Raw genomic sequence first — 20,944 nt, 5'->3', positions numbered from 1 at the left:
TTCTCTCTCTTCTCGTCTGGTTGGGGTTTTGAGTTTTCTGCTATATCTTTCGAGGGTCGCTTTGACGCGCGACCGAGCCCGCAGGGGACACGTGGAGGAGCGTGAGTGGGTTTGCCAGAAGCGGACAAAAAATTAAAACGGCGCCAACGTGGATGGAAACGCGAGGCGGTGATGGCGCTTGGGTAAGGCCCGTAAGGGCCCACGCAGGCTGCACCTCTGGACAGGACAGCTGTTCGACCGTCTGGAGCGCGGCGCGGTCGCCAGAGAGCCTGAAAAAGGGATCCGTGCGGGAACGATGGGCAGGCCCAATGGGCCTTGTAACGGGCTTGATAAAAGTATCGTTGACCAAAGAGTCAACTTGTTGGTGGGCTCATTGTATTCAATCGGGCCGGGCCAGTAGCGCGAAATGCCGGGTGCTGACCCGATGTTGAATTTGGTCTTTTTAACTTTGTTCGTTGGTGAATCGAACCAGTTGGTCTTTCTGGCTAACGTTGAACTCGATTTGCCGATGAGGTACGATCCCCTCAACGACATTAGATTTGTAAAAAGAAGAAGAGGCCAGGACGGCGGGGAGCGGCGGGGGCAAAGAGATAGTGAGAAAGGAGGGGTGGTTCTACTGGCTGACCGTTGCCACCGTCGGGGTGGCACGGTCTAGGTCGGGGTGGTGCCGCCCTCTCCGCCACTGAGTGCTGGCCGGCCCATGCTCGGGTCCATCCCCGGAGGGTTGGCTAAACCTCCTTGTCTTAATAGGGAAGAGGGTGGAGAATCAGTGAAGCGGAAGACGAATTGATAGTAGTTCAGCGTGAAACTCTCGCGGGTTGTTATGCAACGGTGGAATTCGAGGAAGAATTACAAACAATTAGGATAGAAGTGGCAAAGAACGAAAGGCTTCAGGAAAAGCCAAAGGAGGGATGTAACTTAGGAGAGACAAAGTCCAGAAAGGGTGATTTTTGTTTCGGAAAATGACACATATGATCCATAATTTTAGTTAAAAGTAAAAAGTCATAAAAAAATTCTAAATTATATTCACATTGACACATTTACCTTGAACTTTTGTTTATGACTTCAAAAATTCCAACTTGTATCTGTCTGACATATTTACTCGCTGTCAATGTTTTGTTAGTGAGCACCATTAGAAATTTACCTACATAGATGACGAAAGATAGACAGTGTTGACATGACATCCACGCGGTCTAAGTGAAATAATAACAAGTGCCATACAAGTTTGATGTTTTTGGTGTCATACGAAGGTAAATGTGTAATAATGAGCCTAGCGTAGGATTTTTGATGTTTTAAAGAAAGAGTCAAGATAAATGTGTCTCAATAGAAACACTTTGGGATTTTTTGGTGATTTTTTCCTTTGGATATGTATTGTCATCCTAAGACTTTTAATTTAGTTAATGTGGCTCCTAAACTACAAATAAATGATTAATCCAGTCCATAAACTATGCAAAATTATTCAATGTTATCCTTCCGTTAATTCAAATTAATGAAATCGTCTGTTGCGACTAATTGCGACTATTAATATGTTAAGTTTGAATAGCAAAATAAAAACTTACATATTGATTATCTAAATAAGATATTCCGCTCAAATCATGATATGATATTCTACATTATCAAATGACGATGGACATGTCAACGCCCTAATTTTATTTTTCCTTTTTCCAAAGTAGATAGATGAAAATACAGACACGATGACTTATCATTTCTAAACATCCAACTTGTTGGAACCAAAAAGGATAATGGCAACTTTTGGAAGTTTGGAATGAGGCACAAATGAAGATTGGAGGGAGAAATAATGGAAATGCAAATGCTCTTTACTTTAGTGTAACTACAAATCTAAACTCCACAACCTTTTAAAGTGGTTGGACGTGTACATAGCTGAACTCACATTAAATGAGGAAAACAAGAAAGTCCACAAAGCTGAAGGAAAAACGAACAACAATAAATGAGACAAAGACATGAAGTCATTACTCCTCACAATGAAGGAACCTCAGGTTTTTGACTAAAGAAAAACAAACAAGACCTGCATTTGCTCCTTGTTGAATAGTAGAGGGGCTACCTAAACATAGCCCACCATAAATCGTGCCGATATCCTTCCGTCTTCAATTTTCTTCTGACACCCACCATAAATCAAGCAATTTGAAGAATACTTACTACATTGAATGTTTATGAATAGTTCATAGACCACATTAAATAAACTAAAAATCCAGGAATGATATTGTATATTAGACTACATTCAATCTTCTTTTTCTAATTTTAGTTCCTTTCGACATCAGCAATTGTGACGGCCTAGGACTGTCGTGTTGCGTTCACTGGCACCCCCCTTCCACTGGCTATACAGCAACAGCCACGTGTCAACAAAGGCGGGCCTCCTGGATGAATTGGATCGCCACGTCAGCTCTTTCTTTTTCATTAGCAAGGATGCTTCATCAGATCACTATCCCAGCAGGCTCAACAGGTTTCCATGCGCGGGGAAGGGAGACGGTCTGTGACGGAGCAGGGGAACATTCACCGAGCCCATTTAGCTGGCCCATGGGCCGCAACATTGGGCTTCATGGCCCGTTCCTACAATCTGCCAGGGAGAGGGAAACACGAACGACATGGAAAAAGCTTGCGGGAAAACAATCCCAGTGCGTTAGAACGAGAGAAGTACCTTCTGTCTTTTTTCTCTAATTGTTTTGAGACGAGTTTTGGGAAAGAATTCGAGGGAAGTAGATGAAGAGACTTGCTCCGTCAGACGCGCATGATTCGCCCTTTGAAACTGACTCTATGTAGATATCGTGAAATCATTTAACTTGTTTTCCAATCTTTTGGCTGAAAAATTCAAATATCATATTTCTCATGATATACGATTAAAAGTCCATATCTCTGATGACAAATTAGAGTTATACATAAGACTCGATGAAGTATAAATTGACATGAGCATTAAATTTTCTCGACTCGTCAAATCTGAACATCGTTTTATGGGGACTTAAATTTCAATATGAATGCAAAAAGATTTCCTCCCAACAGTAGAGAGGATCACTTGCCAATCCATGATGAAAAAGGGAATTGGGTCCATTCTGACCGCTTTGCTGATGTGGCCCCATTGCTTCGGTTACGTTTGATCATTTACCCACGAACAGACTAACACCAACATGTGCGGCACAAAAAAAAACCGAAATGTGCGGCACGAAAAAAAACTTAAGAAGAAACTTAAGAAGAAAAAGAAAAATTGAAGAATTAAAAAGGGAAAAGCAGAAACAACAAGAATCTTTATAATTCGCAATAAAGAAACCGGACCGAATGGCATTAATATGTACAAAAAGTGTCGACACCTTCTCTCCCTTCCCCAAAAGCGCACACTCTTTCCTCCTCCCTTGCGTTTGATTCGGATTTTGGAAAAAAATTTTAGAAAAATGCAAGTGACTTTAATTTAAAATAATTTTTAGGAAAAGTAAGTACTATTTGGTGGACTCTAATTGAAAAGTGCATTGAGAATAATTTTGAGAGAAATGTGGTTAGGTGAAAACAAATTTGAAAAGTCTTTGGGGTGATTAAATTAAACTTTTTTTAATGATTAATTTGTTTAAAATCTGAAAAAAAATAATGACTGCAATTTTTACAATTTGAAAGTTAACAGCAATGTAAAAGAAACATATTAACATATTTATAAATTTAAAGAAAAATCACATTTTTTGTTTGACTAAAAAAATCACGTCAAAGTGAACTCTCTCTATCAATTAAAAAGCGAATAATTTTATTATAATAAACATGATAACATATATCTGAATAAAGAAATTTATTATGCTTACAAAATTATAAACATCCTTCAATATTTCTTAGAATGATGACTCTTTGATCACGTATACATGTTATGTCAAAAAATGTCCTCACCTGGTCCAACAATCGCCTTCTTTGACTTTACGTTTTCAACCATGTCGCTTCTAGTTTGACACGACACTAGAAGCCTTTCTACATCTATCTCGGTCTCTCTTTGTTCTTTTCATTGGTGCTTGGGAATCTTTCCATAGTTTCACGTGTGATCTGGGGTATCCCATAGATTCACGACTCTTCATGATGCACCAAAGCCTAATGTTTGGTTGATTATTCAATCCGTATGTCCTGGGAGCCTTAAAAAAGAGCCACAGAAAACAAAGAGCAATACAGAATCAGAAGCTACAAGCATTCAAAAATACTTGTTATGTACCAAGGACCGAAGATTGAGCAAACCTCACTACTTCAGTCGATCATCACACATTCATTAGTAATGGGTAGGGGTGATCCATTTTAAGTTCGGTCCAGTCCCACCTAAGAATTGGGAATTGGCTTGGAAGGACCGATTCCCAATTTTTAGGATTGGGAATTGGCTTGGAAGGACCGGTTCCCAATTTTTGGGATTGGGAACCGAACCGAACCGACCGGTCCAATCTAATGGAACTAGTCATTTAGCCAAAAAAATTAAAAAAAAAATACTAAAGTTGTTACTATTTTAGGGATTATTGATATTTTTAAGAAATAATAAATATTAAAAAACAAGTCATTCTAGTTCGAATCCAATTCCCCCACGAACCGGGAACTTGATTGAAAATCATTGGTTTCATTTTTATGGAATCGGGAACTAGACAAATGCCCCTGAGAACCGAACCAAACTAGCTAGTTTAGTCTGGTCCGGATGATTCCCATTTCAATTTGTCCAATATGCCCACCCCTAGTGATGGGGTTAACAAAGCTCTAGCATCCATTTGCACACCTACTAACCACCCCCCAAAAAAAGAAAGGAAAATCAAGAAACTAGCTTCAAAATTTAGAATATACCCTTTCCTCCAACAATAATTTCCATTAAGTTGGAGAAATCTCGTCTTTCATCAGATGTAGCAACAGAAAATACTACTTTTGATGTCTACAAGTAGCAGTGTGCATGATTTGCTTTTTCGAATTGGCTCGATCTGGTAGACTCCATGGGTCATTAGACTCACAATTGATCACCTCCATTGTAAAAGTCAAATCCCACATTTTGCATAATATACGTTCAAGAGTTGAATCGATGTCTATAACGGATTAGAACCATACTCATCTAACAACGTATTAGAACCATACTCAAGACTCAATGAAATATGAATTGACAAGAGAAATAAATTATCTCAACTCGTCAAATATAAACATTTTTCGTAAGGACTTGTTTATCTTTTTTTTTTCTAACTGTTTCGGGATGAATTTTGATAAAGAATTCAAGGGAAGTACATGAAGAGAATTGCTTGATCAAACATGTATGATTTGCCCTTCGAAACTGACTCGATTTTGATAGACATTATGGGATCATTAGACTCGCGATCAGATCCTTTTCGATGTAAAAGTTTCCACAATATATGACCAAAAGTTCACATCAATCTTGGATAACGGATTAATACCATACATAAGATTCAATGAAGTGCAAATTGACACTCGTAATAAATTACCTCGACTCATTAAATCTAAATATCTTTTATGGGGGCTTAAATTTCAAATATGAATGCAAAAAGATTTCCTTCCAAAGGTAGGGAGGATCAATTGCCAATCATTATCCCAAAAAAAATAAAAATAAAAATTGCTAATCAATTACGAAGAAGACAATTACCAACTGCCTGCTCCGGTTCCCCCGGCTGCTAGACTTGCTGGCCCCATTGCGTCATTTAACTTTTATAATTTACCCACGAACAAACAAACACCAACATGCGCAGCACAAAAAATATTAAAGATAAAAAAGAAAAATTAAAAAGTTAAAAAGGGAAAAGCAGAAACAACACGAAACTTCGTGAGTCCCAACAAAGAAATCGGACCGAATGACATTAGCGTATACACCAAGTGTCGACACATCTCTTTTTCTTTCTTTCCCCAAAAGCGCACGCTCTCCCTCTCTCCGCCTCTCCATGTGCCTCGGTGCGTTTGATTCGGGTTTCAGAAAAAAGTTGCTTTTTGGAAAAATGCAAATAACTTTAATTTAAAGGAAAAAGTAAATATTATTTTGTAAATTTTAATTGAAGAGTGCATTAATAAATAATTTGGAGAGAAATGTTGTTAGGTGAAAATACGATTGAAAAGTCTTTTTGGGTTACCAGATTAAGCTTTCTTTAATGTTTAATTTGTTTGAAATCTGAAAAAAATAATGACTGCAACTTCTACAATTTGAAATTTAACAACAACGTAAAAGAAACATGTTAAAATATTTATAAATTTGAAAAAAAAAATTATACTTCCCTTTTCACTAAAATCATCACATCAAAGTGGATCTCTCCCAATTAAAAAGAGAATAATTTTATTATAATAAACATGACAACATATGCTTGAAGAAAGAAATTTGTCATCCTTAAAATTATAAAAATTCTTAAATATTTCATAAAACGATAGCTATTTGATCACGCATACATGTTATGTTAAAATATGTCCTCATCTGATTCAACAATCACTTTCTTTAACTTTACGCTTTCAACCATGTTGCTTCTAGTTTGACACGACACTAAAAGCCTTTCTACACCTGTCTTGGCTTCTCTCTGTTCTTTTCATTGGTGCTTGGGAATCTTTCCAAAATTCTATGTGCAATTTAGGGTAGCCCATAGATTCACGACTCTTCACAATAAACCAAAGCCTAATGTTTCATTGGCTATTCAATTTGTACGCTTTGAGAGCTTTCATTGACTATTCAATTGGTGATTGGGAATCTTTCCAATGTCAATCCCGCATTTTCCACAATATTTGATCAGGAGTCATGTCGATTTCTAATGACAATTAGAACCATACTTAAAACTCAATGAAGTATGAATTGACATGAAAAGTAAATTATTATCTCTACTACTAAGTTATCATAAGGACTTGTCTATCATTTTTTGTAATTGTTTTGAGATGAATTTTGTGGAAGATTTCGAGGGAAGTACATGAAGAGAATTACTTCGTCGGACATACATGATTCACCCTCTAAAACAACTCGATCTAGGTAGACATTGTGGTGTTATTAGATTCGCGATTTAATCCCTTCCGATATAAAAGTCAAATCCTGCATTTTCCATACTATATGATCAAAAGTCTATATCAATCTTTGATAACAGATCAGCGCCATACATAAGACTCAGTGAAGTGTAAATTGACACTAACAATAAATTATCTTGACTTGTTAAATCTGAATATCTTTTATGGAGGCTTAAATTTCAAATATGAATGCAGAAAGAATTTCTTCCAAAAGTAAAGAGGATCAATTGCCGATGCGTTATGTAAAAGGCAACTGGGTCCATTCTTACCGCTTGCCAACACGGCGCCATTGCGTCATTTAACTTTTATCTTTTACCCGCCAACAGACTAATAACAGTCTAACAGCAACATGTGCAGCACGAAAAGTATTAAAAATGGAAAAAAAAATTGAAAAATTAAAAAGAGAAAAGCAGAAACAACAAGGAACATCATAAATCCCAATAAAGAAACCGGACCAAATGACATTAAAATATATGATAAGTGTCGACACCATCTCTCTCTCTCTCTTCCCGAAAAGCACGCAGACTCTCTCGCCGCCTCCTCCGTCCGGCGCTGGTGCATTTGATTCGGATTTTGAGGATTGTTTCCTGAAAAAATGCAAACGACTTAAACTTTAAAAAGACTTTCAGGAAAATTACATACTGATCAATAAACTTTAATTAAAAAGTACATTGAAAAATAACTTTTGAAAATTTTGTTCAATGAAAATACATTCAAATGGTTTTTCGAGTGACTAAGTCAAGCTTTTCTTAATATTTGATTTATTTAAAATTTGAGAAAATAATGATCGCAACTTTTATGATTTCAAAGTCAACAACGATGGAAAAGAAACATGATGACATTTATATAATTTTAAAAAAGTCACATTTCCTTTTCGACTAAAAAAATCGGATTAAAGTGCTCTCATTTTCAATTTAAAAAAGAGTAATTCTATTATATTGAGCATGATATCATACGTGAGAAAAAATCCACTATCTGTTTTTATTTATTATCATTAAAAATTATAAGCATCCTTAAATATTTTCTAAAGTGATAGCTATTTAATCATGGGTCGGCGTGTTATGTCAAAAAATGCATCATCATTTTGAAGATATTGGCGCACTTCGTGTCACAACAATCACTTTCTTTCTTCAACTTTATGGTCAACACTAGAAATCATTTATACATCTACCTTGGCATCTCTCTATTCTTTTCATTGGTGCTAGGGAATCTTTTTAAAGTTTCACATGTGATCTGTAGCATCCCATAGACTATTCACAAATCTTCATAATTCACTAAAGCCTAATGTTTCATTGATTATTCAATTCTTACGCCTTGAGAGCCTTGAAAATAACTACAAAAACCAAAAGCATCACGTGAATCAGAAGCTACGAGCATTTGGCACCTTGTTAAGTAACAAAGATTTTGGTTCCATTTGTCTCACTAAAAATGAATGATTTAGCTAAAAATAATAATGTGTATCACTTAATATAATTAGTCGATGGAAAACATTTTCATTATAAATAAAAATTTATGTCTAAATATTTTTGTGAACGATGAAAATATTTTTAATTCATTCATTTTTATAAGGGATATGATTAATTAATTTTAAAAATATATATTTTAAAAATAATTTATTTTTCATAAAATAAACAAAGTTTGCATTTATGGAGACTGATGTATGCGTAGACGGTGCGCACGTCACACTCGTATTCTGGACTGATTTCTCGTAAAACTTTGGACACCCCATTGCTGGGGATTTGGGTGCTTTGTTCGTGGGTGACTTCGGCATGCATTTGCACACCTGTTACCCAAAAAAGAAAAGAAAAAATTAATCAAGAAACCAGCTACAAAATTCAGAGTACACCCCTTTCCTCCAGCGACGATTTCCAGATTTATTTAAATCGCTTCACTAAAACATTTGATCAAGGAGAAGTCTCATCTTTCATCAAACGTAGCAATAGAAAATACCACTACCGATGTCTACGAGTAGCCGCATGCATAATTTGCTCTTCCAAACGTCTCAATCTGGGTAGACCCTATGGGTCATTAGGCTCACAAATCAATCACCTTAGGTGTACCGCACTTCTCATAATATTTGACCAAAAGTCATATCAATCTCTATCAATGAATTTGAACCACACTTAAGACTCAGTGAGTGAAATATGAATTGACAGAAGAAGTATATTATCTCGACTCATCAATCTTTCTTGATGACTTAAATTTAAAAAAAAATGGTTTAGAACCAAACGTAGGACCCAGGACTTGTAGGTGTTAAAGGTTTATTAAAAAATGATGGGGTTATTGGTTGTGAGGTTTTGCCTCTTCCATTGGAATATGTTCGTCATCTCAAGCGGAATTTTGGACATTATGGTTGGGAACTCAACATCTCCAAGCAATTCAATTTACATAAGCTCATTATTGAAATGGACTTGGAAGTAGAGGTGAGCGGTTCCAGGTTCTAGTTCCAAATTCTAAGTACTATAACTTATAACTTACCAATTAGAACATGTTTCTCATTTTTTGGAACCCATAACTTATTATGTATACTTTGGAACTTAGAAAATATCCCGTTATAATTTTAGAGTCGATTACAAGTTATACTTAGTTTCCACCTTTGTTATTAATTGAACAATTGTAATTAATTATTACCTTTAATAATCACTGTTTGTTGTTATAATTTACTAACTTTAACTTATATTTAGACACTAAAATATGAAAACACTAACAAAGTAAAAGTCTTATCATAATATGGAAGCTTGGACTAGTAATTTCATATTATATATTCATTATCGAACGCCATGAAGTATTGTACGATCACATGAAGATAAACCAAGAAAAAGACAGAAACTTATGCTATTAGTTCCACCAACCTATAACTTAAAATTTACCTATCAATATAGATTCCTCAATTTTTAAAATCTAGAACCTATCATTCATATCTCGGAATTTGGAATCTTATTGAAATTTAAGTTCTAAATTTTATCCTGAAATCATGCTCACCTCTACTCGAAAGTGATCATCGAACTTGTTAATAAAAAAACCACAGTGGACAACACTTACCCTGTTTTCAAAGGAAGAAGGTGGTTGAGTTCTTACTTTGAAATTAAAGCACAACGTTTTGGGAAAGAAATTGTTCTGCCAATTCGCTTGCCAACCTTGAAATAAAGGTGTTCCATTCACATACTTCTTTAGGCGACAAGGTAGGAATGTTTGGTTTTAAGAGAAAATTTATACATCATCTCCTTCTGTATACCCAAAAAAAAAAAATTCCAAATACGAAAGCCAAAAATTTCCTTCTCAAAAGCGCAGAGGAGCATTTACCAAACCCACTACGAAAAAGGCAATTGGCCCACTACTTCACTTCCCGCTGACGTGGCGGCGCCATTACTCATTTTAACTTTCATCAATTACCCACAAACAAACAGACGATCCCCGACACGCGCAGCACGAATATTTATTTAAAAAAAATAATAAATACCAGAAAAAGAGAATAAAATCAAGAGAAAAAGGGAGCGGAAAAAAAGCAGAAAAGCCAAAGCAAGTCGCGAAACCGGACCGGCCGGCCGAGGAGGATGACCTTTAACATATACAAAAAGTGTCGACACTCTCCTCTCTCTCTCCTCCCCGGAACCGCCCACTCTCTCTCCTCCTCCTCCCTCCGTCGCCCTCCACCTCGTCAACCATGTCGACACACTCCCCCCATCGCTCTCTCTCTCTCTCCTCGCTTCCCGTACCGTCCCATCGCTTCCTTACGTATATTATTCCCTTGCCCGTCTCCACCTCTCTCTCGTCCTCATTTCGGCGCAACGCACTGGGAAGAACACCTTCTTCTCGATCTCCGAGGCGAGCGGAACAGGGTCGAATCGAGATTCGCGTTCCATGGTCGAGGGGGGCGGCTGCTGATCCATGTTTTTCATCGAGGTGCGTGGCGGGAATCTCGGGTCGTTCGGAGTTCGCGTGTTCGGGGCGCGGTTTTGATTGAATTCGATTTCGGTGCTTTTTTTTTTTTGTTCAGGAACTCTGGGAGATATTGATCCTCGATCGCCTGATGTCGAAGCCTAGGGTTTATACAGGTGGGTTTCGGAAATTCGCGAGCTTTTGATTATTGGGTCATGTTTCTTTTTCTTTTGGGTTGCCGAAAGGCGGTCCCTTTATGAATACCGGTGACTGAATTTGTTCGTCCGGCTGGATTTTTACGCATCTTGTTAGCTGTAAAAAAAAAAAAAACGGTTGAAACTGGAATATGATTTTGAAATTAGTGTCGGTCCTAGTGTACAATCTAAATGGATGGAACTGTTTGCTTTGGTTCGAAACAGATTTCCTTTTCCGCTCTCAATCCGCTTCCAAGTTCAATGCCACCTGCCAGTCGGCGGAATTAGAGGCTTGCCGCGATGATTCGGCTGCTTTCTCGCTCAAATTCGTGGCCATGGCGTCGATCCTAGTGGCCGGCATTGTTGGGATCGCGATTCCGCTGGTCGGGAAGCACCGGAAGTTTCTCCGGACTGACGGGAGCCTTTTTGTGGCGGCCAAGGCCTTTGCTGCTGGTGTAATTCTTGCCACCGGATTTGTCCACATGCTGCCGGGTGGAACGACGGCACTCTCGGATCCATGCTTGCCTGAGTACCCTTGGTCGAAATTCCCGTTTGCTGGGTTTTTTGCCATGATGGCCTCGTTGGCGACGCTTCTTGTCGATTTTGTGGGGACTCAGTATTATGAGAGAAAGCAGGTACTTTTCTTGTGTTTCAATTGTAAGTATTTCTTGTTCACTTCAATTTCAGACAAGTATTGTTGAGCATTAAACAGATATAAATTTCTGATTCGTGGATATGTCAATATCTTTTATTTAGACGGAGGAAGAGGAGCGTTAGTTATTTATTCTCATTAGTAAGAAAAAATCGTAGTTTGACTCATAAGGTAACAGTTTGAGTAAGTCATGAACCTGTTATTACTTATTAGTGGGTTATAGTGCTCTTCATTGTTTAGAATTGCCTTTATGGCTCAAGGATTATATCTTACATCCTTCTCTGAACAATATGAAAACAGGGTTTGACTCAAAAAAGTGAGGAACAAGGACGAGTTGGATCTATGGATGCGAGTCTCGAGTCGGGTATACTTCCAGGTGAGGAAAAGGATCCGAATGACAGGGTGTTTGGAGAAGAAGAAGGTGGCGGAATGCACATTGTGGGGATGCATGCACATGCGGCTCACCACAGACATAGCCATCCTCAGGGACAGGATGCATGTGATGGGAACCTGATGGAAGACTCCCATTCTCATGGTCACAGTCATGGGCATAGTCACGGGCACGGGCACTCACATGGACTGGGTGATGGAGAAGGGGCTGGTCATGCCCGACATGTCGTCGTTTCTCAGGTAATTTTTTAGGTTCCGTTAGTTGTTTGGATGGAGGGTTTGGTTTTAGTTTTTGGTGACAGTTGTTTTAGTAATTGTTGCCAGTCTACTGGTGTCTGAGAGCTTTCCTTGCTAGATCATAACGTGGTATATTTGGAAGTTTTCCCGAGTTTCGCGTTATTCTCCTGTCTCAAGTCATATTGAACTTTAGAAGTAGCCCCAGACAAAAAAGGATGATGAAAGATAAACAAATTGGGACAGCACAAATTTGTGCTTGATGTGGTCCATAATGTTAGTTGAGCAATTTGTCCGCCATTAATTTTCTTGAGAAGCTGGAATGATTTATTAGGGCTGTTTAATGGAGTGGCTTTTGGCCATCCTTTTTAGGTCAAAGTTTGGTGGTTTTGTTATCATGTGAAGTTAATTTTGGCATTGGCGAATGAGACATGATGATGGTTGTATTAGATGAAGGGTTGAACTTGCAGTCCTTTAATTCTAGGGAAAAAAGAAGTAAGCAGTCCTTCAATTCTAGGGAAAAAAGAAGTAACATATTCAGTCATATGGTATGTCCAACATAACGCCATGAATTGTGGGGTAGGTGACTTGGGTGCCACTTTTTCCTTCTATCTGCTAGAAGTTGTTGAATTTTCATGAAGCCCTTGTACTGGTGACCAAACAGGTTTGAATTGTGACTTGTGAGGGTTTGACTGATTGGAGTTAACAGAGTTGAATCAACATCAGATTGATAAAGATTTTTGCCGCAATCAAACAGTGCTACACTACACCACTACTTTGTATCATTGAGAATTTAGCATCTAGATTGAGCATTGAAGTTAGTAGATGATCAAACACAAGTGAACTTCCCAAACATGGCAGCAGGACAGAGTATTATTAGGAGAGCAGTGAATGATCACTTCTGATACTTTCTGCAAATGCCATGGACAGACATTGTTTTGTGCTTTCACGTGTTTACCTGCCATCTCTAGATGACTAATTTATGCCATTTTTTGTATTATCCCTCCAGCCTTCGCCCAGAAAAAAATATTAACAGTGCGCTTAATTCTTTATGAATTTCCTTGCTTCTCTTCTGCAGGTTTTGGAGCTTGGAATAGTGTCACACTCAGTAATTATCGGTATATCCCTCGGTGTTTCACAGAGCCCATGTACTATAAGACCCCTTATAGCGGCACTTTCTTTTCATCAGTTCTTTGAAGGATTTGCACTTGGAGGTTGCATTTCCCAAGCCCAATTTAAAAACCTCTCGGCCACTATAATGGCGTGTTTCTTCGCCTTGACAACTCCGGCAGGGATTGGTGTGGGAACCGCAATCGCTTCATCCTACAATCCCTATAGTGCCGGAGCGCTGATAACAGAAGGTATATTGGACTGCATGTCCGCCGGCATCTTGGTGTACATGGCCTTGGTGGACCTGATTGCGGCTGACTTTTTGAGTAAGAGGATGAGCTGCAACTTTAGACTCCAAATGGTTTCTTATTTAATGCTCTTTCTTGGGGCGGGATTGATGTCTTTGCTAGCCATCTGGGCTTGATTTCAATAAGATAGCTTCTAATTCTTTCGGCCCTCATTTTCTGTCCTTTTTTCCACCGACTCCCATCTTCCCCTCTCACTGAAAATTTGGTTCTTACGAGTTTCAAATGGTTTTGAATTTAGAGTGGGTCGATGAGAAGGTAAGCGTGCGATTTGTCCTGGTGAAAACTGACTCATCGAGTTCAGCAATTCTATGCCCTATGAACTCATATACATAATCTCCACAAAGAACTCGTGAAGATGACACTTTTGGGGTATGGATCTAGGGTTCTAGCCTGATGATGCAAAATTTACAATCGCATTGGATTTTGCAACTAAGGAAATGGGAACAGAGAATAAAAATGAAAAACAAGAAGTCTTGGTCGTGAGCCTGTTCGGTTCTTGAAATAATTCACGTCGCACTGGGCCTTCATAGTTTCGTACGGATTTTACCCGAGAGATACTTGCACTGAACCTATCAAAGATTCAGACAAATGGACTTGACAATCCTGAGAGAGCCATGTCGCTTAAGTTCAAAGATAAGAAGGTTAGGACGCCAACGCCAAGCCAGTTGATTTCCTGTGTGGGTGTCCCTCCTACCCAATTCCCCACCTGAGCAGTTCAGCTATGCTGTCCTCCAAAGTCATAGCTCATAATATCGTCACATTTTGTTATTGATGCCCGTTGATATCTGTGAATTTTACACCTCGTACACAGCGCGCTAGGGAATGATTTGAGTCTGATGCATCATTCTTTTTCGTCGGGTGAATCCTTCCTGCGGGAGTGATTTCTCGTCTGCCATTAACTGTTATCTGCTTCTTGTGCTGACTCCCAGTAATTATCATGAAATGTGTGCTCATTGAGAATGCTCGGCGAGTTCTTATGGAAGAAGAATGCTTCGCAAGTAGGATTGATCTTTCCTTACCTTGTCTTGGCCATCCTCTTCGTGCTGAATGAACTGACCTGAGCTGCAAATCCTCCAGTGCGATTTCATACGGTACTCATGCTGTTGGGTTCCAGAAGTCCTATAGATAAGGACTTCATGTATGACAGCGAAAAGAAAAGCGAAGTCCCAAAGCAACCATGGTACAAGGAACTCTGTTGTTCTTGATCTTGGCATTAAACAGAGGCATTCTTCCGTTTCTCGCCAATGTAATGGAATTTGACCTAACTTTTGGACGCTATCTGGAAGAAAGAGCTTTACATTGCCTCCAACTCCTGCTTCATGGTCCTCTTCTGCTTTCTCCTCCTCAGTGCCAAAATATTGCTCACCCTGTGCTATGTCCAGCTACAGAGCAAAGATCACCGGTGGTGCTGGAGTTCGTTCCTCAAAGCAGGCTCTTCCACGCTATAGTTATTCTTCTGCTCCATATCCTATTTTCACGCAGTAGGAGATCATAAAGCCGGTGCCCACCGTCCCCTATCTTGCTTATATGCTGATTGCTTGTTATGCCCTTTTCGTCGTGGCCGGGGTCTGTTGGCTTCTACTCATGCTTCCGGTTCGTTAGGATTATCTGCTCTATACGAGCTCTTAGGAACATGTTGACAGAGCTCCTGTAAATCACCTTCCAACATTATCTTATGAAGTGGAAACTTCTTTTGGTTTGGGTACTCAGAAGGCTCAGGCAGTTCTGAAAATCCGAAAAATGCTCTGTTAGGTTGAATCATTGGACTGCTCTATGCGAACGGGTAAATGACATGATCCAAGTGCACGAGGCACACAATGAAACAGCCTGGTCCTTACATTGTATGTGCTTCATGTCATAAATTGATCAAAACTCGAGCTCGACTGTGCATTTGACAGTGCCGGGCTGAGTAGAATTTTGTTAACTGTTCTTTGCTAACTGAGTGACTGAAAAGATGTGGAATGTCTCTACATATATGCTTTGGCGTACTAGAAAGCTGACAATCTCGGACAAAACGTGAATAAACAAGACCTGAAATTAAAAAAGCTCATTGAGAAAAGCACGGATACAACACGATATGATCGTGGAAAATTTGAAAGCAACATGACTCGACCCCTTTGACCAATTTCATAAAAAATCAGTTGCTCGTCAAATTGGTTAATTACAGTAAGCTTATATATAGCCAAAGATGTGCAGGCTTTGAGTTTGCACACGTTCTTATTGCTTCAGCTGACCTTTGGCAAGAGAAAACTGAGCAAAGGAAAGCACTATGAGCATTTAGATGAGAGTCTTTATCTGGCTTTCAATTTCTTTTGTCATTGAGAATAAAATCACTTCAATGAACCTTGAACAGTAGAACATAACTTATCATCCTTGTAGGGTCTAGCCTCTCGGTTCATATTATGATTAAGACGACCATCGTGTGCTAGTTTACCCAAGTCCATCTCTTGGGTAGTTTGTTGACCCCAACTGCTTGAATTGGATGGTTGAAGGCCATACTCGCTTGCAGCTTGTTCTTGGCTTTCCAGGCCAAGAGCTCTCTAATGATATTTACAAAACTCTAAAATCTACACATTAGACTACATAGTGGATATACCGATTTTGTATCAACTTGTTCATCTTCATCTGTATAATTATATCTGGATTCAAAATCAGGAAAGAAGAAGAAAGATTATAGCAAGGTTTTGTTGCAGAATCACTATGGTATCACTAATTTACTATGTGCATGAGTAAAAGTATATGTATTCAGCCAGCTTGTCTCAATGGGTTCTGATGTGGCCTCTAGAGAGGTTCTGATGGTCCAGCCCATGTTCTCGTGCGTATCTCGGCCTTCAGAGCCTGCGCCCAACTTCGCAAAGACTGTTATTGATGTTGGAACTAATGATAGCCCAGGTGGTCATGTAGTAAAATAAGATCATGCGTAGGTTACCTCTTTTCGCCAATTCGCTTGAAAGATAATCTAGAGAAGCGTGACGGTCTTTTATCAGGCAGCCAATCAGCATCCCAATCCAAACGCCACGTTTGCCGAGCTTGAACTTGTATCCCAACAAGGCTCCAACTTGAAGCCCGAAAATATGGCAGCATTCAATGTTCACTGCGGCAATGAAGAATTGCCATCCCGCACCAACCGCTTTCCCTGGACAAAAGTATTCATGGTTCACCCAAATGCTTGATCAAGATCTACAAAGACAAATATTATATTTATGACATTTCAGGCTATGCATGTAAGGCATCATGAGAGAGTACCATGAAGAACTGGTTGGATACCATTGATGAAGATTGGAGCCACGAGATAGTAACCAAGCTTCGACGTTTCTGTCCTGACTTCTTTTCGGTTGGTAAATATCTTGGGGAACTCACTTGTTGTTGCAGCTACCACTGCTGCGAAGAGAATTCCTGTCGCCGTAAAAGTCCAAAACCACTAATGACCACCTAGAACTTTGTTGCTTTGGCATCTATAGCAATGAGTTCATTGGACAATCATAGAGAGATATACATGCAATATACATGCAATCTTGTGAGATATGGATAATCTACAAAATTATTAACGTAGCTCTAACATAAAAAATTATTCTATAGAAATCCCTAATTATCTTAAGAATTTCTCTTGCCCCTAGGTTCCTTTCTTCATATTATTCTATCACCTATGCGTTTGCTTTTGTTCGGTACGCTATTTTGAGTTTCAATACAAGTGAAGACTTTGATTTGGGGCCTCTGCTTAGATCGATGGATGAGGGTTCGGCCTATCTTTCTTTTAATCATTTTCAGTTTACTGATTAGTTGTTGATTGAGTAGAATACACGGTAGTTCAGAAAAAAAAAACATATCTTTAATCATATTTTATTAGCTAAGATAGTTAGGTGCTTTGCCAAATTATATTATAGGTATATAGATCCCGTGCTTCATGTACTGGCATTGTTGATTCCGTGCATGTAGCATTTCCATCTCTTGATCTGTGTGGGTACCATGTTTTCGCCATAATACTACTGATCAAGACACCAATTACCAGCGTTTCTGGATAATTGCAATTGTAATGGTGTTCTGTTTTTTTCCATATATAGCAGGTGACATTATTGAAACTTTGAAGGAGAATGGAAATGAGTTCGCCTAGGGAAGTGTCACTGTCAAACTTGCTGAAGCCCTTGGTTCCTGCTGGGGCATCGAGGCAATGTATGTGTGTGATTGCATTCTTGCAGGTGAGCTCGATGTTTCTAGCTCGATTAAAGAGGCGTTTCCAGAGGTACTTCCGTATTGCTTGTTTTTGTTACAATATGTTAAGACAACACTTGTTCACATTGTAATCCCGCTTTGGTGCAGAACTTCAAGTATGCTGTTTCCCTGGGATTTGACCGGTTTGACCCTGATAATGATGTTATTAAAGTTGGCATTGCAAATCAAACCGCAATGCTTAAGGGACAGACCGAAGAGATTGGTACATAGCAATAAAATGTTTCTACAAAATTCTTCCTTCTCTGTCTGTCTTGCTATTCGAGTTGAACGTTTTGTTAAACTTCCAGGGAAGTTGGTGGAGAGGACTATGATGCGAGAATGGAGTGGAAAATGTCAATCAGTACGTCATAGGCTTTAACACAGTTTGTAATGCTACTCAAGTAATTTCCTTTTCCTCAAGCTCCAAGCCTTTTCAGTTCTTCAATGCCTTAAGACCTCTTTAGAGATAATCAGTGCTTGACAATTGACATGGCTGTGGCCTGTAATTTCTTTCAACTTGCCCAAAAGAGAGAAGAGTAATCATGCTTGAGATGTCTGACAACTCTCTCAATATCAGAATAGGAAGACCTATTGCTTGTTAGTAGTCAAAGCCAACTTTCATACGAAGACTCCAGGGCTGGCTCTCTTCTATAATTACAGTGGAGACTGAGCTAGAGGTATGGGATCTAAAATGCAGAGTGCTGCCTGAAAGACGGGGAGGTAGTTTCCTAACTGTATTTTTCTCCGTGACAAGTTTATCTGTTGAAGGAGCATAATACAAATATTGTAGCCAAACCTCTGATGAGAAACTACAGAAAGGAAGAATAGTAAACGGTAGAAAGAAGGAAGAAGTTTGAGTCGATTGCTAACTCATGAATTCTGCTGTGTCTTTGAGATGCTGATGCATATTTTTCAATATTGGTCTTCTTCAGGAACGCCAAGATGCTTTGTATAAGTTAGTTGAGGAGGTGGATCTTATGCTAGTCCTTGGTGGGTGGAACTCAAGCAACAGATCTCAACTTCAAGAGATTGCTGGAGAACGTGGGACACCCTCTTATTGGGCTGACAATGAGCAGAGAATAGGTCCTGGAAATGGAATGGCCTACAAATTGAATGTGAGCCCGTACTTCGAAGATGTACTCCTTCAGCAGATTTTAGTGTTTACGCCTTCTTTTACTGACTTTGTGCTTTTTGTTGCGATGGCATGGGGAAATAATTGAGAAAGAAAATTGGCTTCCAGATGGTGCTATAGCAATTGGTGTAGCATCAGGAGCTTCTACCGTGGATAAGGTAAGCTTCTAACCTGGTGAATTTTTATTGTGAGAACAGCTCTACTCCTTCATCAGCCCTTTGACTGCTTTCCCATTAACCTGGTGAATTTGGAGGTTACACCATCACCGGTTGCGGTGGAATTCATTCTTAAGTGCCAGCTCCTCCACACCATGTCTTCCTGTACTCGCGGTCTACTCCTTTGTGCAGTTAAAGATTGCACAGCCAGTTCAGACCATCCTCTACTTTGGATGCATGGACCGGCGCTGTTGGTTTTTATTCTCGCTTCTGGTTCGTAAAGAAGATTTGTTCCATACAAGATTGACAGGCCACGTGAGGGAAGTTCACTTTTTCCTCCAGCGCACTCTGATTAAGTTATAAACACACAATGATCAAGCTACTTACCAAGTGACGAATCAGATTTGAATGAAATCACCAACAGTTGTTTGTTGGAATCCTGATTTCAGTTTCTTCTGTTTGTTCAGAGGGTGTTATGGTTGAAGTTTGGTTGAAGTGCATATGGCACACCTTGAAACAATCTAGTCCTTCCATTGTTGGTACTTACATTTCATAAGTTTTATTGAATACCTATGACTCTCTCATTTTCATGGGCTATCATTGTAACAAAGTTTAAATCTGAATTCTTACTCACCTCTTCTTCCACTGCAGTAGGGAAACGCCGCGCCAGATCCCACAGAACAAGCTTGGATATTTTCCTAGCAAAATAGATAGTCTTGACCTGATGAAGCATTACATAACGAACCATATCGAGTTCTCTTTGGTGCTTCGTGTGGCCTTAATCAACAGGTTAAAGTCATGAAACACAGATCCCATGCCAGAAACTAAACTTAATTTCCTCCGACTATGCCATTGACGAGAGAAAGATTGGTTCATATTGATATTATCACATGTTTACCAGTTCCTAGCATGCACAATATACTTTATGCTCCGAGATAATTTCTCAGCAAGTGCGAATACCAATTAGACCCCAGTCTTTGTCTTATTATGTGGCGTTTGGTGAGATGTGATATATCAGCCACACCATGGTGTGCTTTCCTTTTCATTTGCTTAGCCTTGTTCTTTCTTAATTTTTGATCTCCTTTTCCCTTTTGAAAATACTGTTCCCAGTAGGTAAGATGTTCTGGAAATACTTCAGTCGTGGCTTGTTAGGTAATTATGCACTCTTTTCCAAGAAATTTCACAGTTCTGTATTGGCTAGGCAACTTCTCCCTATGAAGTTTTTGCTCCTTAAAATTCTACCTACTTAAACATAAATATCTCACGGTGCACGATTTTCTCAGTGAACTTTTTGTTATGCATATGCATCTCATTTGTAGGTAGACTCTGGTCCTTGATTCTCTTACCTGTCATCATCAGTAGTAAGTAGAAACCCTTGACCTTGGTTCTAGTCATGATTAGTAATTAGTATGTTAATTAATTCCGAATCTTGAGGTTAGATTTTTGCTCAACCAAACTTCTCGAGACTAGGTACCAAGGTAGTCATTCCCGACAAATTCATTGGTCCTGACGTCGGTGAGCTCGGATTAGCCTGAAAAATAGGACTTGGTTTTTAGGTGATCTAAAGTGAGTGAAATATTTGAAATTACAGCTAAGAGCAGGATGCATAAATACTCTGATTGATTTAAGATCTGACATGAACCCTCAGGAATCTTTTGGTATCTGAATTAGTCCTTGAATCGGGGTTGGTGACAGTG

General features: G+C 39.1%; 1 protein-coding gene across 1 annotated transcript; it reads left to right on the top strand.

Moving 5' to 3' along the window:
• The first annotated feature begins 10,603 nt into the window (after positions 1–10,603).
• Positions 10,604–13,970, top strand: LOC104436300 (zinc transporter 4, chloroplastic). The gene is made up of 5 exons (XM_010049033.3): positions 10,604–10,887; positions 10,982–11,039; positions 11,283–11,692; positions 12,010–12,339; positions 13,412–13,970. The coding sequence occupies exons 1-5, from the start codon at positions 10,873–10,875 to the stop codon at positions 13,865–13,867; spliced, it is 1,269 nt and encodes a 422-aa protein (XP_010047335.2). The 5' UTR covers positions 10,604–10,872; the 3' UTR covers positions 13,868–13,970.
• The last annotated feature ends 6,974 nt before the right edge of the window (positions 13,971–20,944 follow it).

Source organism: Eucalyptus grandis, chromosome 3, assembly GCF_016545825.1.
Source record: "Eucalyptus grandis isolate ANBG69807.140 chromosome 3, ASM1654582v1, whole genome shotgun sequence".
Classification (NCBI taxonomy): domain Eukaryota; kingdom Viridiplantae; phylum Streptophyta; class Magnoliopsida; order Myrtales; family Myrtaceae; genus Eucalyptus; species Eucalyptus grandis.
Note: the sequence above shows the minus strand (reverse complement) of the source record. Positions and strands in the feature narration are given on the sequence as shown.